The 16,835-nt window shown below is 39.5% G+C and overlaps 1 protein-coding gene across 1 annotated transcript; it reads left to right on the top strand.

Moving 5' to 3' along the window:
* Window positions 1–35: 35 nt before the first annotated feature.
* On the top strand, window positions 36–14,756 carry LOC119745256 (activating signal cointegrator 1-like). Its single transcript, XM_038221490.1, has 11 exons — window positions 36–252; window positions 2,786–2,927; window positions 3,923–4,069; window positions 5,269–5,538; window positions 6,049–6,266; window positions 7,263–7,593; window positions 9,262–9,455; window positions 10,561–10,682; window positions 11,422–11,531; window positions 13,463–13,559; window positions 13,918–14,756. The coding sequence occupies exons 1-11, from the start codon at window positions 164–166 to the stop codon at window positions 13,980–13,982; spliced, it is 1,785 nt and encodes a 594-aa protein (XP_038077418.1). The 5' UTR covers window positions 36–163; the 3' UTR covers window positions 13,983–14,756.
* Window positions 14,757–16,835: the final 2,079 nt, after the last annotated feature.

Here is a 16,835-nt window from a genome sequence, read left to right as displayed (position 1 = left end):
GGCATACCAGTCATATCAGTCCGGAATATTTCGGAAGACTTCGTTTCATATCGGAAACAATATGGCAGCTCCCATGTGTTTGGATTTCCCCACGTTGTGCAATGCGAGCACCGCAGCGCTTGTGTTGACTCTTTGGTGTTTTACTGTAAATTAAAGGCTCAAGATGGCAACCTCAATCGGACCATTGATTCAGTGGTGTAGTAGTGAACTCTCAGCTCTGCTAGGAGGAGATGCGTCGGAGGACTTTGCCAAGTAAGAAAATGAAAGACGCAAACGCGATAGGCATTGTGGGTACACACCGGTAAATCGATCCGCCAAGCTCATGAATAAAAGTTATACCCTCAAAATATTCTATATTAGAGAGTTCTGAGCGCCGTAAAATTGGGGAATTGAAGAGATATGGTAGTGAACCTCTGGCCCGGATTTGGGGCTTCCAATTCTGAGCATTTTGGATGCTATTGGGCTCGAAAGTGGCGCTATTTTGCCATGTTGTGGAGGGATCGTTTTTCAAGATGGCTACTTTTCCGCTTTGGGGAAAACAGGGGTCGTCTTCTTTGCGTGAAAATATCTCGAAAAGTCAATGGTCAACCCACCATAAATTGAAAAGAAAATGAAAGATGACACATTGATCATCATTTTTCTGTGCAGCTTGAATACCTGTGAGAGTTTTGAGTATTTTTAAAAGAATTTTGAAGTACGGGCATTTAGCACTAGTGTCTATGGGAGTTTATTTGCAGGTATGCACCCTTGTGATTCCCAGTGGTAGTGACGTGGGCGTGGCCACGGTCATGTGTGGTGGCGCACTTTGTCGTGTTCAACTTTTCCCCGGTTCGGAAAAATGTTGCAACCTGACGCCACTTTTTTTCTTCATATACAGGATTCGACCTTGACTTTTTTTTCACTAGCCAGCCGGGCTACTGACTCTAAACTAGCCTGCGGCGGGCATTTTCCCGCATGTTGTTGGTCATGTTGGTGGGTTAGTCCGAGTAACTTGGACCCAACTTATCGCCTTTTTTAACATTTGGACATGGTCTGGCGATCGCCAGACCATGTCCAAATGTTAAAAAAAGGCGATAAGTTGGGTCCAAGTTACTCGGACTATTGGTGGGTGTGTTTTTTTTTTAGCTCAAATACAAAAGGCCGTAATTTCATTTTCAGGCTCAATTCTGAGGCATTTTTGTCTGTGTTTTTAATAAACAGATTAACCCTTTAAAACAGTTGATAAAATTAGATACAAATTGATACAGGTTTGCTTTCTGAATTAAATTATTTATTTCTTCTTTCATCATGTTCATCTTTGCCGTAGCCTAGCTCCATAAATGTGGCCAATTTACTGGACTACCTCCGTAAATAAAGGCCTTACTTTGACATGTACAAAATGTAGAACTTTGTCAAATTTTGATTTTCACATTTAGGCTTAGTTTGTAGATTATTTTTGCTTTAAAAGCATACTCACCCTCTTTATAGGCTAATCAGAAAGTGCTGCCTTTTTCAGATGTCTATTTTTTGTGAAATTTCATGTTGAAATTTTGATACGAAAACGTGTGCAACGAATCTGGAAATTTCACGAAAAATAGACATCTGAAAAAGGCAGCACTTTCTGATTAGCCTACATGTATAAAGAGGGTGAGTAGGCTATGCTTCTAAAGCAAAAATAAACTACAAACTAAGCCTAAATGTGAAAATCAAAATTTGACAAAGTTGTACATGTTTTGTACATGTCAAAGTGTGGCCTTTATTTACAGAGGGAGTCCAGTAAATTGGCCACATTTATGGGGCTAGCCGTAGCCCAATAATTTTGACTCACCAGCCGGGCTACTTAAGGAATAGTTTGACTAGCCCGCCGCTTGTTTTGACTAGCATTTGGCTTGCGGGCTTCTGCTAATTTCGAACCCTGTTCATTATCATCTCAATGAAGGTCAGTCATTGTAAAAATGATAAGACGTGAATCTGAGACTGAGAAACATTTTCAATTTAGAGAATACTTAAAACTTAGACAACCGCTGAAGTGGTGCCAGGTTGCAACGTTTTTTCCCCAAAATTGGGGGGGGGGGGGTTAATACATCATGTACGTGTACATAACATGAAGTCTCAGAAATGCCACGATCAACAATTAACTTGTTGATAAATTATGACAAGCCATAATTACCCCCAAAGTCAGTATACATTTCCGATTGGGTCTAGGCCTATATGCTTGTTACTTTTGTGAGAAAATTATTTTCTTAATTTTTAGGAACAATTTTATAAAATTTCAGAAGGGTTCACTACACACTCCAAAATAAAAAAGTGAACGATTGCATATTTCTCATATCCTTGTAAAAGCTGGTTGATAAACACAGGCATGACAGGATTTATGGATAGGGCAATTAGAGCTGACTAGAATTTCTTAATATGAGAACTTTGAGGGAAGATTGTCAAACTTCAGTAGTACAATTCGAGTCTGCAAACATCTTTGGTAATTATATCTAATCTATACATGTGTATATAGTTTAATTTCTTTCAGAAATATCTTCTTTTTTTCCCTTCTTTTTTCTTTTTGGTAAGTTAAATTAAATATTTGTTTGAAGAAGTTTTTACCAAAGAACTATACCAAATCTATCTGACACATATTGTTTTTCTGAGAAAAAAAAAATATTGATGTTGTCTGTAAAAGTGCCAAATTAATCAAAGTTTGGGTATACAGTAAGTCAGTGATTTTTCCGCTGAAGAATATAAACCTAAAAAAGATAACTCAGTGCTTTAAAACCAATGATGATTAATGTTTCTGGGTTTTTGTCTTTCACAGGTACCTCTTAGAAATAGACAATGTGAAAGACCTGGAGGACTATCTGCAGGAGTTGCTGGACATCGCTGACCCAAAGGCCCAGGCATTCATTCAGGAACTGCTGCGTAAGAAGCACTGTTCCGCCCCACCAGACAATATGACTGTGAGTTCTGTAGATTGTTTCCTTTCATTAACCCTCCTATGCAAACATACATTCTGTGCCAAGTTGTCCTTTCAGTCAAAATCAATCAAGTGACTGTTTTTAACAATTAAGAGCTCCCAGCCTACCTAAAGCAGGATTGACTGGCTGTGACTGTTTATGTAGCTTGATGCAGCTGTGCGTTGACTGTAGGTGATTGATAAGACAGCTGTGCCTACCACTTGCCTGCTTTTGTCTGTTGACTGAATTTGACTATTCACAGTGCTTGCTTGAAATATGATCTGACTGTTGGTGACTAGCCTGTATAAAAGGCATGGCAGGGGAAGTGGATGGAAGTTTTTGACTGTCTGTGACTGTTCATTCTCGAACCAAGATATCCCTACTATACTGTTGGTCAGCTTCTCAAAACTTTCATGGTAGGTCTGTTTTAGTAAATGCTCTTTGAATTATCAATCCAACTTTTTTTTACACTTTCACACTTTGAAGTCAGATATTCATCCATTTTGGTGCCACTTATGTTCAATTTCAAAAGTGTCTGTTTGTATTGAAAATAGTCACAGAAGGTATTTTAAACCCTCTTATTGTTTGATCAGTCACAGACAGTCAAACGTTTCTTCCACTTCCCCTGCCATGCGTTTGTATACAGACTAATATAAAAAAACCAGACAGATCACATTTGTGTTTAGGCTGTGACTAGTCGAATTCCATCAGCAGACAAAAGAGGTAACTGGTAGGTACAGCTGGCATATCAATCACCTCCAGTCAAAGCTTGGCTATATCAAATTAACAAGGGAATTCTGAACTGTTAAAAACAGTCACTACTGTGATGGCGTAGCTGAATTTGTCAGCCAGAGAGGGAGGGTTTTTCAATGTTTTGTATCTGTTTTGTGTGTGTGCACACACAATACCATTTCAAAAATGAATTCAGTTCTTATTTCATTTTCGGAGAAGCTGAAAATGAGTGGCACTCATTTTGACATTCATCTATTGATTTGCAGGTGTATAAGAAGCCAGTTGAAGACAACGACTATGCTCCAAAGACCACCAAGACACAAGCCAAGTCCAAAGTCAAGGAAAAGAAGCCGGGAGGCTTCATCAAGGTCGACTTGTCGGCTTTGAAGAGTGAAATTCGAATGCCTGGAGATGTAAGTAATATAATTAGTAATCAACATCATATTTTACATTTATCACAGTTGTTATTAACCCTAATAGTCCAGCCACTATTACTTTACCTTGATGCAGAGTTGTAAGAGTCACTGATTTTTGTGACTTGAGTCGAGTCGAGTCATTTTAAAGAAGTGACTCGAGTCGAGTCGAGTCATTAGGTCAAGAAGGTTGAGTCGAGTCGAGTCACAGTGTGTAGTCGAGTCGAGTTGAGTCAAGTATTTTAGCTCGAGTCAATTCGAGTGACAAATATTTGAACACTATACAATAAATAAACACAAGAGAGAAAGTCATTTTTTGCCTTTCTTAATTTTACATTCGGGCTACTACATGTGGCGACACCACATTTGACTCTTAATGAAAATAAAAAGGGGGTGCCAGCTGATCGCCATTCAACTAATGGGGACACTATTAAATCAAACCACGTACAAATGTATGTATATGTATACATTATTCGCAAACATTCTAACGTGACATGAATAAAAACCAGCACCGGTGTAAGTCATTGCAAATATTTTTCGTAAAGTTCTACTTTTTTTCGGGGGTCTCTCGAGTCTTATTAGCCTTCCTCAAGTAGAGTAGAGTCATTCTAATGAGGGACTCGAGTCCAGTCGAGTCACCAAAAATTGTGACTCATGTCAGACTCAAGTCGAGTCATTGACTGGAGTCATTACAACTCTGGCTTAATGGCATACATGTATAGGATCATCTGCATTTATCCCAAAAGTAACCTACCAAGCTATTATCAAAAAGCGTACTTGGATTGCTGTCATTTAGAAGAAATAACAAAAATGTAAGTGATTGCCAACAATCAGTCAATTGACTGATGTTTGGAAATAAAGTGTAATAATGACAAAAATCGTGTTTCGTGATCAAAAGGTTGTAATATCCACTGAGCTGAAACTTCAACAGGTTTATGTTTTGAGCATTCTTCTTTGGATTTTGAGTGGTGTTATTATTGGAAACGAACAAAATGCGTGAAAAGCAACATCCTTTTGCCTTTAACCCATATGCCCCAAGACTGCCCCAAACCACCTTACATGTACCTGTAATACTTCCTATACTATCCTTAACTGTGTCAGCACTCTATGGTTTTGGGTTGAGTGCAATTACATGTACTACAGCACTGAAACTATTTGCAGCAACAAAATAATCACACAGAAAGCCTTTTTTATGACAGCCACCCCCTCCAGCAACAGTCCCACCCACCGCTGCCCCTCATCAACCCATCGCAGAGGCCCAGGCCAACAGGCAAGGAGCCAAACGCAAGCAGAAGTACGTCGCGCTGTACAGCAAGGAAGGAGAGGCGCGGAGCGTGGTGCACCTAGCGGGGAGGCACTGGTGCGAATGTCAGGCCCAGAAGCACAGTCTGGTAGCCAACTGCCTCAAGTGTGGCCGAGTGGTGTGCCATCAGGAAGGGTCTGGTCCCTGCCTATTCTGCGGAACACTGGTAATTTGCTTTTTAATTATTTGCCCAAGATCTTGTCAATAGTCAGTCAGTATTAAATTTGAAGCGTAAGTCACTGTTGCTACAGAATCTAATTTTTTTTTTGAACCCCAGCTTGTCTCTGGTGTCAGTTCATCTCTGATTCATTTTGAAGCCTTAAACCTTCACACTGCTACTGTAATTTACACTGCTGTTGCTATTCGAGGAGTGTGGCGTAGTGGTTACGGTTCATGACTTATGATCAGAGGGTCAAGGGTTAGGGTAAATGGAGTTTCCCCGTCATGTTAACCAATTAGCACTTGTGTTATAGTGCATTACATTGTATTTATTTCGTGATAAGTCCCGAAAACCATGCGGTGTTGGGGAAGTTTTGGGCTGTGTAGGGAGTAATAGACAAGAAAGGTTCGGGCAGTTCAGGAGATAATGGGTTGAAGAGCTTTACATCAGTCAATAAATTTAGTTGTTGGGAATCATAAAATTATAATTAAAAAAAATGTGACCTCTCTGTTTTAGGTGTGCACAAGGGAAGAGCAAGAAATTCTGGCGAGGAACTCCAAGACCAGCGAGAAACTCCGCCGAAAGTTGATGGGTGAAGGGAAGAAGGAGGAACCGGGGGCAAAGGTGGCCAATAACGGGGACATATCGTTACCTCACGTCGCAGCCAGGCTGCAGTCTGGTCTGGACAAGGCACTCCAGCACAAGGACAGGCTGATTGAGTACGACAAAACCAGGTGAGAGTGGGTCAAGTCTTTTAGGTGCGCTTCCCAAGCTCTTCGACAATTGTTTTGGTGGCTATTTCGCAGATTTGCAGGATTGCTATAAATGTTGCTATCATTGTGACTTTGGGTGTGATCCAATCTACCGGTACATGGCATGACTTCTGATTAGCACCCCTTGAACAAAGACATTGACGAATTGGGGAACCGCCAACATAGGGCTGGATAGCTTAGATGGTAGAGCACCAGAAAGGCAAACCGAAGGTCGCAGGTTCAAACACCTGCTCCAGTCAATTTCTTTGTTCAAATTTTTTTGTTCTCCTGACAAATTTAAAATTGCTCTTTCAATTTTATGAGCATCTTCGAGAAGCCAACTCACTGTTAATCCTAACTTTTTCGCAGATCCTTCAGACCACGGAAATGTTTTGGGAGATTTTGCAGGATTAAGGAACTTAGAAAGTTGAAGGAGTGTCTCATTGATTTCCGTCATTGTGGAGGGTTTTCGAGGATTAATAAAGTTTCTCAACAAAAACGTTGATGGACTCGGGTTAAAAATGAGTAAAGAGGTTTACATTTTTTTTTAATGTAGGCCATAGATCAGGTGCTAACTTCATGAACCTTTTAAGCACAGACATTTGCTAAGCCCAGAAAATAGCTGCTTCCTAAGAAAAAAAGAAAAGATTACCAGCCAAAATGTCATGCAATGTATATTGCTTGTGGTTGGTACTGGGCTGGTTTTTGCTTAGCGCATAAATTTGCCAAGCAGTATTTTCTGCTTAACCGCTACATGAAATTGGACCCAGATGTTTGTTTGTGTAAGTCTTTGAAAAAGAAAACTCTGAGCATCTTTTCCGAATATGCCAAAACAGCATCCAGGCATTGGTCTTGAAAAGCCCTTATTTTGTCCTGGAAAAGTCGTGGAAATTCATTTTAAGATTTCAGTGGATTGTAGAACATTTATATCAGCCGGTTAAATTTGTCTCATTGAGACTCCTTCACTTCTCTACTTAGTGTCCGTCGCACCAAAGTCATCGATGACGAGTCCGACTATTTCTCCACGGACTCCAACCAATGGCTGACCAAGGACGACCGAGCCAAACTCGAAAAGAGAAAACAAGAACTCCGGGAACTGAAACACGGCTCCCGCCTCAAGAAAACCTTCACTCTAGACTTTGCCGGCCGCAAAGTTGTCGAAGACACGGACCAAGTCAACATGTACGATGGGCAGGATGAGGTCGTCCAGGCCGTGAACTTTGGCAAGTCGGGTCAGGTCAAAGGTCACAGAGGACCGGTCGGGGACAGCGACATCATCAATCCAAATATAACTCAGGACGCACCCCATGTAAGATAATTATATGAGTGTATAGTCATAATGAGTAAAATGTAAGCAAAGCGGTTTGACGACAGCTCTGTGAGTTGCCTGTGGCTCTGAGAAATGCCAGTGACCTTGATGTTTTTGGCTTTTCCTTTGTTTTTGTGAAGATTTTTTTTTACTTCTTAATCTTGTTTTTCTATCCCAAATCCCATAGACTTTGTACATGTGTTATTCTCTGCGGCACTTTTGGCATAAAATATAGTCATATGGCTTTCAAACTTAACATAGGCATAGACCACATAGCAAAGAGGGTCATAGAAGATACACATCATCATGATGTCATCACGGGTCACGTGATATCATCTTAATGGTGCATATTTTTGAGGTCCTATATCTAGAGAGCTGTAAGTCTGATTGGCTTGAAACCTGGTATGTAGGTATACCGGGATGTGTTATAGATACAAATTGAGGTGACTTCATGATGATGTCACCGTGGGATTTTATATGGATTTTTGAAGATTATTGAAATATCTCACGAACAGAACATGATAAAATCAAAATTCTTTTTCTAATAGGTTAAAGGGAATATACAACATTTGCAAACATCGAAAAATAAAACTACCAAGTTTTTACGAAATACCTTACTAGGATGTTGGTAAATGATAGTCTCAAACATTTTGTAAAATTATGGCACCTGGTGTGAAGTCGTTTTCAAGAAAATGGTATTTTTGTATACATTTCCAACGGTGGTCGGCCGACCAGCGTTGGAAAAACCTAACTATTTTTCAACTACTGCTCCAAATTAACCATTTTTTCAGTCCAAATTTTGTTTGCTATTGGTTACAAGTTTCATGAACGGGTGCAGGCCAGCTAGACTGGTTCCCGTGCCTTACAATTTTCCATCATCTATAAATTGATCCATTTTATCTTTTGTGGAGTCAGGGAACCAGACTAAACATTTTTGTTTTTCTTGGTTTTTCCAACCTTTTCGAACACAAAACTTCAAAAATGTCAGTGTAACAATATTTGATCTATATATACTAACCCCTCAAATAGTTCATTTCTGAAAATTACATCAAAAACCAATGATGTACATTCCCTTTAAGTTGGTAAACACAAATTGTTTTACACACACATTTTTTTAATGTGTGACGTCCTCTTGGCATCTTCAAAAATGTGAAATTTTTTTTAACGCATATAAGGGAATTTCCGATTGTGTTGAAACTTGGTGGATACTTATATTAAGTTAATAAGATGCAAATTATGAAGTGACATCTTATGTCATCGGTTGAATTTTTAAGAATTTTTAAAATTTAAAAAAAAAAAATCGTAATTACAAAATTTGACATTATTTGTAATGAGATCGCTCCAAACTTGGCAGAGACAAAAACCACATAGCAAAGATGTGCACAGACAAGTTACGTCATGAGGACGGCATCATGTGCCACGTGATGACAATTTCAAGTTGCATTTTTTATAGAGACCCACATGTCCAGGAATGTCTCTTCGTAGACAACTGAGAATACGAATGAAAGCAACCCGACATATGGAGAAGGTTTAACGTTTCTCTCGTATTTCATTAATTTCAATGTTTGTGTGTGAGACAGTTTGTCCAAAGCAAAGCAACCCAATGTATGGAGAAGGCTCAACGTTTCTCTCGTATTTTATTAATTTCAATGTTTGTGTGTGAGACAGTTTGTCCAAAGCAAAGAGGACCGGTATCGGCTATCCGACCCAGCCACAATGCACAAGTCGGAGAAGCTGTCACTGAGCAGCAAGACCGGTGCCCTGCGCATCCAGGACCGAGAGCTGATGGAGATGTCTGATGAGGGATACTGCCTGAGTATGCATCAGCCGTGGGCCTCACTGCTGGTTACCGGCGTGAAGAAGTGAGTCGGTAATAATGCGTGGGCAGTAGGGGGCGCTGTGTGAACCACTATAACGAGATTCTCAGTGAGAGGGACTCCCGCGCAGTACGAGATTTTATTCAGATTGTGCACTAACCAATAGCGTCAATGCCTTTGAATATCCCTCCCAGTGGTCTCCCCCAACTCTCCTTTTGCTACCGTTGAAGGAGTACTTGTGCACATTGCCTATAATGAATATACAGCGTGTCCCCAAAAAAATGTCCCTCTGATAGACTGCTTAATTAATTCCAAAATCAAGTATTATTCTCAATTTAGTGTTCAGATTTAGAAAGCCCATTTAATTTTGTAACTTTTGTGAAAATTTCATTGGTCTCGCTTCATTGGTTTTGAATACACAGTCTATTATGTAACAGCAGTGCTTTTCTGCCCATTCCAAGTTTGCAGGTGGAAGGACATGCAGGGGGGAAAAAAGGTTTACAAGCTGGACATTGAAGAACAAACCATAAGTGGAACACACCCTGTGAAAGCAAACATGACCAGTGGAACTGAACTTTGATTAGTTTTCATTTAAAAAAGTAAATGAACTTGACTTTAGTTACTCAATAACAAGAACAACAACACAGTTGTTGAATTAAAAGTGTAGCATGGAATAAGGTATGGTATGTCTCTAGTGTGCATTTCTTTTTATCAAACTTGGAATGGGCCAGAAAGCACTGCTGTTAAATAAAAGCCTGTGTATTCAAAACCAATGAAGCGAGACCTTTGAAATTTTCACAGGAACTACAAAATAAAGTGGGCTTTCTAAATATGTAAACTTAATTGAGTATAAAACTTGATTTTAGTAATTATTCTGTGGTCTATGAGAGGGACATTTTTACTCCTGGGTGGAGAGAAGCAATGAGTGACAAAGTGCCTTGCCCAAGGGCACAGGCAACTCATCCCCTCGGGCTGGACCTGAACCCACAACCTACAGAATTACCCACGTATCTGATCTGAGTTACTCTTAGCTACAGCTTGCTATTACACCTGAGCATCACTGTCGGCCTTATCAAAGTCATTTGGACATGGCCTAACTTGTGTGATATTTTGGGTGTTTTTTATTTTTTGTGTGTGTTATTTTTTTTAGACATGAAGGCAGAACGTGGTATTCATCACATAGAGGCAGGCTATGGATTGCCGCTGCCTCACATCAAGCAACTGCTGAAGAAATAGCACAAGTAGAGAACGCTCATCTAGCAACGCATCAAGGTCAGTCAAGCTCTGTCCCCGCAAAAAAAAAAACCCAATAAATTAAGAATTTATAAATTAAACAAAAATTCCTCAGGAGATGTCAGCAACTCCTTACAAGTCCTTGAAAGTCAACAGTCCTTCTGATTTGAAAATCACAGGCGGGTGGAAAAAGGCACACCTGGACTTTTTCTAGGCGTGTGTTTTTTCTAGGTGTGTGGTTTTCTAGGTGTGTGATCTGTGGTCCAGGGAAATTCAGGCGTGCAATTATTCACACTTCTCAGGAAGCTTTTAGGCGTGCGATGGTGTGGGGGTGTGATCGCACGCCTCAAATCAGAAGCACTGAGTCAATCAAAAGTTCTCCTGTTACAAGTCGCGTGACATGCTATTCAACTGAACTTTTGGCTGAACTTTGTCGAACGGCATTCATTTCCATTGCTCATCCCTCAGTACTTTTTGGCTTGTGATTGGCTTGTGATTGGACTTATGATAGGAATGTGATTGGTTTGTGATTAGACTTGTGATAGACTTGCGATTAGCTTGTGATTGCACTCGTGATTGACTCGTTTTTAACTCGTGATTTAACTTGTAATTGAACTTGTGATTGACTTGTGACTGACTTGTGATTGACTTGTGACTGACTTGTGATTGACTTGTGACTGACTTGTGATTGACTTGTGATTATATCCTTATGATATCCTTATGTGTAATGCGTCTTCTCAAGTTTTGACCCTACTTCTTGTACAATGCTTCCTCACAGCGGATGACGCAGAGGAGGAGATATTTTTCCCCAGGGAGTATCCCACGTCCTGCCTGCTAGGCTGTGTGGACATGGTGGACTGCCTTTCACAGGACCAGTACCAGGAACAGGTGAGAACCAGCTGCAGAATCCGTAGTTGTTAGTTGATGTACATGTGTACAAAAGACAGTAGATAGCACTTCATGACTAACTGTGAGATGAATGCAAACATTGCCACACGTGGTGCAAAGCATGAACAATTTCATTTCATCTGAATCTTCACAACCGCGCCTTTGCGTGAGCATGGAGCAAGGAACAGAAGGAGTCAGAACTCTTTGGCGATTTACATTAACCATTAACATTCCAATCCCTCGGGCATGTCTATAGGTAAAGCACTGTGACCGCAAGCCTTGCCATTGAAAGCGTGCATGCAAGTGGCATTTGAACACGATGATCGTCACTGCCTTTTGAGTTGGTAACCAACAATCTCCCTATAGTCATGTCACGTCGTTGCTCTTTTTCGAAAAAATATTTTAGGTTTTAACAACTGCGCAGTTGTTAGATGTGAGTTATGAAATCAAGTTATCGATGTGCAGTGGTTGGTCCTTGAAAGCGCTATCTGTTCCTGTCATTTGAAGATCAATTAATTTGTTTTCCGATAAGTTATCATGTCTTTTCGAAATGTTTTATTGGCAATACGTCATTTATGAAATATGACATTTTGGGACATTTCCTAAGGTTTCCTACGGAAGGTATGGAGCATATTTGTTTGTCATGAAATGATTGTTTCAGTGATGTTGACCACATTGTGAGCCATTATTAGCCAACTCCGAACAAACGCTTTCAAAATCATTAATTTTTGGCGATGTATGACAGCTGCACCTGTGTGCATGTATTACCATGGTGCTATCCACAAAGCAATGCAAACTCTTTCTTCTAGCATTAGTGAGCACGGATCTCAATAGGGTAGTGAGCAATGAGCAAGTTGGCCGCCAGGTGCTTTCTATTGTTGCTTTCGAGGGAGGTGACGATCGTAATCACTTTGAAGTAGGGGAGTTCTGCCTCCTTCTGTTCCTTGCTCCATGGCGTGAGCACCAGGCATACGTCAGCAATGCAGAGTCCTGCCTGACTCTCACTTTATAAACCTTGGGAATGTGCTTGTGCCCAGAGTCTATTGACTCTGAGCTGGAAAAGTAAATGGCACTTCATGATCACTCATAAGAACTCCGTTGTGCGGGGCACACTGCATACATGAACTGGTTTCCACAAGTACAGGGTGAGTCAAATAAAATGAAACCCAAATGTCGGGACAATTGTTTTCCTGAAGTTCTGCATGTAGCACTTTGAAAATCTAGGATATGAAAGCCCAATTGATAAGCTTTCTTTTAGTACAAGAATCATTCAAATCACAAATGTACTTTTCAAGTTATGGAATTTTAAACACAACCACCGTTTTAAAGCTCTGTCCACAGATCACAAAAATGGTGTGCATCCTTTCAGCAAAACGAAAAGAAATCACACACATCCCAATGTGAGTTGTTTTCGTTTTTGCCGAAAGAACACTTACCTTTTGGTGATACGTGGACAGAACTTTAAAACTGTAATTAAAATTCTGTAATTTGAACATTACATGAGTGATTTGAATGATTTTTGTACTAAAAGAAAGCTTATGAATTGGGCTTTCATATCCTAGATTTTGAAAGTACTACATGCAGAACTTCACTGAAACAATGGTCCCGACATTTGGGTTTCGTATTTTTTGACTCGCCCTGTTTTGCACAGAGTACAAATGACTGGTTCTCATCTAAATGTGCACAAACCACAGCATACTCTTCCATAGGCCCCAGTAATGGCTGAAGCATTGTACCAGCTATTCTTTAGATTAACCATCATGAAGCAAATGCTTTGTTTAACAAAATGCTTTCTCCACGACAGGTGACTTGGGGAGTGTACGCAATATTGTGCTGGGGTTGGTCTACTCAAGAGCAGATTTTAAACATTTTCTCAAGTTTTCAAGAGATTTGCCTCGACAACAAATCTTATATTTTGATCTTGTTTCCAGTATCCCCGTGGCGACAGCTCATCACCCTATGTATTTATATGTGAGAACCCACAAGAACTTGTGGTCAGATTTCCAATAAAAGGCAAACATAAAATCTGTAAGTATATGTGAAATATATTTATTTATTTATTGTTAAAACAAAACACACACTAAATACTGCACTCCATGGCCACCCATGAGACCAGTTTTCTGCAGCAGCTCGAGATCAGCGCATTCTGGTCGCTACCATCACCGGTACCCATTTGTACTCCTGGGCAGAAACAGGCAATTGTTGTAAACTCTCTTGCCCAAGAACACAACCACCATGTCCCCATCAAGATTCAAACTCATGTAACCTACACGAGTCAGACGCTGTAACCCATTGTGCTCCATTCAATCAAATAGTTTTGTAATTCATAATTCATTAACCAAAGCATATGATTACATTTTGTGTTCATTTTGTTTGCATTTTACAGGGAAAATGGACGGGCAAATTCTAAAGGCAGCAAAGAAGGGTCTCCGGAAACCCAAGGACCACTAACACCAATCCCCCCCTCCCCTCGCCACTAATCTCACCCCTCTGATGTGCAATAGAACAGGTGCTAGGAGTATCTTGCCACGCAGAACAGCGCACATATGGGTTATACCATTCCTTTGATCAAGGTGATCAAACCGTACTCCTGCAAATTTGGTGCACACACAAAAACAATCAAGGATAACTGAGACAAAATGTATGCAGTATGTGAGTGAATGAATGAATGGTACCCAATTTCATGCTTCTGTCAACCACCAAAAATTTGCATTTATGTTTACCTCACTGTGCCTACTGCTTCCGAACGCAAAAAGCCTCTTATAAAACCGGGAACGCCTTAGTATTTGGATGTTTAGAAGCACGTAAGCCACATTTCCTTGCTATCTGTGAAATAAACTATGGTTAAAGTTAGAATGGACCATTTTGTCATTTGTGCATTTTTTTCTTTTAAATTTGAAGCAACAAAAGTGCTCAAAATCTAAAGGCGGGTGTTTAATAAATAACCTGATTAAGTTATAGCTCTGTGAATGCTGTATATTGTAAGAAAACAAATTCTGGATCTCGACTTCCCTTCAAAAGTTCCCAAGTCATTTTCGAATTGCGCCCTCTCGCGACACAATCCCGATATCAGCATTCTGGATGTGATTCTCATTCAGTCAATTGTAGTTACCTGATGTCACACACTGAACAGATAAATAATCGTAATAGTGGATTTGCAGGATTATTATGTTATAGCAAATATTGTTACACTGACTTTTTCACGTTTTGGGTTCGTAGATGCTGGGGGAAAAAAGAAGAAAACCAATCATGTTCTTGTAGTCTGGTTCCCTGACCCCACTTCATATAAAATGGAGCCACTTAAAAACCTAGGGGAATTGTGAGGTCAGAGAATCAGTCTAGCTGGCTTGTACCTCTTCACAGGTGTGTAATCAATTGCAAAGAAAATGCGGAATATCTAAATATGAACCATTAGGAGGTTTGTTTTTTTTAAAGCCAGTTTTCTCCAACGCTGGTTGGCCAACCAGCGTTGGAAATTGATAACAAAATACCACTTTACTTGAAAATATCAGCACACCAGGAGCCATGATTTTACAGAATGCTTTAGACTGTCATTCCCTAACAGTCCAGTAGTGCATTTCGTTACAATTTGATCATTTTGTTTGATGTTTACAACTGTTGTATCTTTCCTTTAACAGCAACAGTGTGGCTTTTACCATGAGTAAGGTTTACTTTTGGTAATGAAAATAAGTGGATATTTCGATAAACGGACGATGATGCTTTTGGCTTAAAATTTAAAAAGTGTGTGCATTGAGAGGAGGGTTTCAGAAGTACATACAAAATTAATATTAAAACATATAAAAAAGTATCCTTTAAAAATATCCACAAAGTGTTATTTTATTTTAACCATATAGTGTATTTTATTTATTTACCTTGGTTGGGAGAGGAGAAAGTTGAACTGAGAATTCTAATTATAAAGAATTATAAAGACAAATCAAAAGTTTGAGTTGTTAAAATTGATGGGATACTTTTACTTTATGGGGGAGGAAGACCCGCCCACCCACTTCGGCATCCCTGTCAGGAATATATACAGGTCTATTGATATCAGTATACATTTGTTTAGAATTGTTTTCGTTCCTTTGATGTTTCAAATAAAGGTTTGGTGGGTAGTGGGTACAAAAAGATCATCAAAACAGTTCAGGAGTACTAAAAAAGAAAAGAAATTAAGAAGTTTGGTTTAAAAAAACGATACGACTTGGAAAAGATATTGTTGCATTTAAAACTTGTCAAACTCTCAGTTGATAATATTCACTTGTATATTTTCATCGTATAGTATGATTTAAAGAACAAAATAATATTTCTTAAGAATACTACACAATTAAACTATCGTTTATTTTTGTCTTTTGTTCACATGGGCATCAATACAACAGAACACAAGGAAACATGTTCATTTTTGTGTTGTTTATGTGTTGTGGTTCCTCCATATATTATCAGCCCTGAAAAGTGGGATTAAGAACGCCAATTTGAGTGGCCGGCTAAGTAGACTGTTTAAAATGAGAAATGAAAGTGCCAACTAACAATGAGGGATAAGGTATATATGGTTAAGTTAAAGGAAGAATGAATGACGAAGGTACAGGATTGGATGGCTCAGTCACGTTTTCAGAAACTCTCAACCAATCACGAAGCCCCAAAATAATTATGCATAGACCCTACGTGTCGCCTTGAAACGACGACCCACGTTATAAGTATTGAGGGTAATCCAAAAACATGCGCAAACAATTATGTGTGATGGAGTCTCCATGCAATGCGCCTATATCATGCCGAGCATAATCAATATTGCGTTATGTCCGTGATCGATTTTGTTTTGAGGTTCGCAGGCCCTCGAACACCTGTTTATTCATGCCCAAGCGGAACAATAGACACGTCATTTTATCGTGGGACAAATGATAGATGTCGAATATTTGGGAACGGAAATGGAAAAAAAATGGGAAATGATCATTTTTTTGTTATACCCAACGTTCTTTGTAGGCCTCAATTTACTATCCAAAACCAACGACATTCTCCTTAAAACTTTGATTTTTATGCTGGAAATGTTAGAGGCTACATTATGCATAATTAGGGTCTTCTCATAAAAGGTGTTAAGTTCGCAAATGGGGAAACAATTGATTGGATCCAAGCTATTGTAATATGAACAATGATTCCAATGCCAACGAAAAAAAATCGATGCTTTTTCAAATCCCATCAAAACATTTTTTTATCATGCAAAACACCGTCCGCACAGAACAATACAACGAAATTGTGTCATCTGACGTGGAACGTCAGATTGTACATTTTTCTGCGAGTTGCGCCCTTAGTTCGCCAAAG

The sequence above is a fragment of the Patiria miniata genome, unplaced genomic scaffold (genome assembly GCF_015706575.1).
Source record: "Patiria miniata isolate m_02_andy unplaced genomic scaffold, ASM1570657v1 HiC_scaffold_7, whole genome shotgun sequence".
Lineage (NCBI taxonomy): Eukaryota > Metazoa > Echinodermata > Asteroidea > Valvatida > Asterinidae > Patiria > Patiria miniata.
The sequence above is the reverse complement of the archived record's forward strand: the minus strand, read 5'-3'. Positions and strand labels throughout refer to the sequence as shown.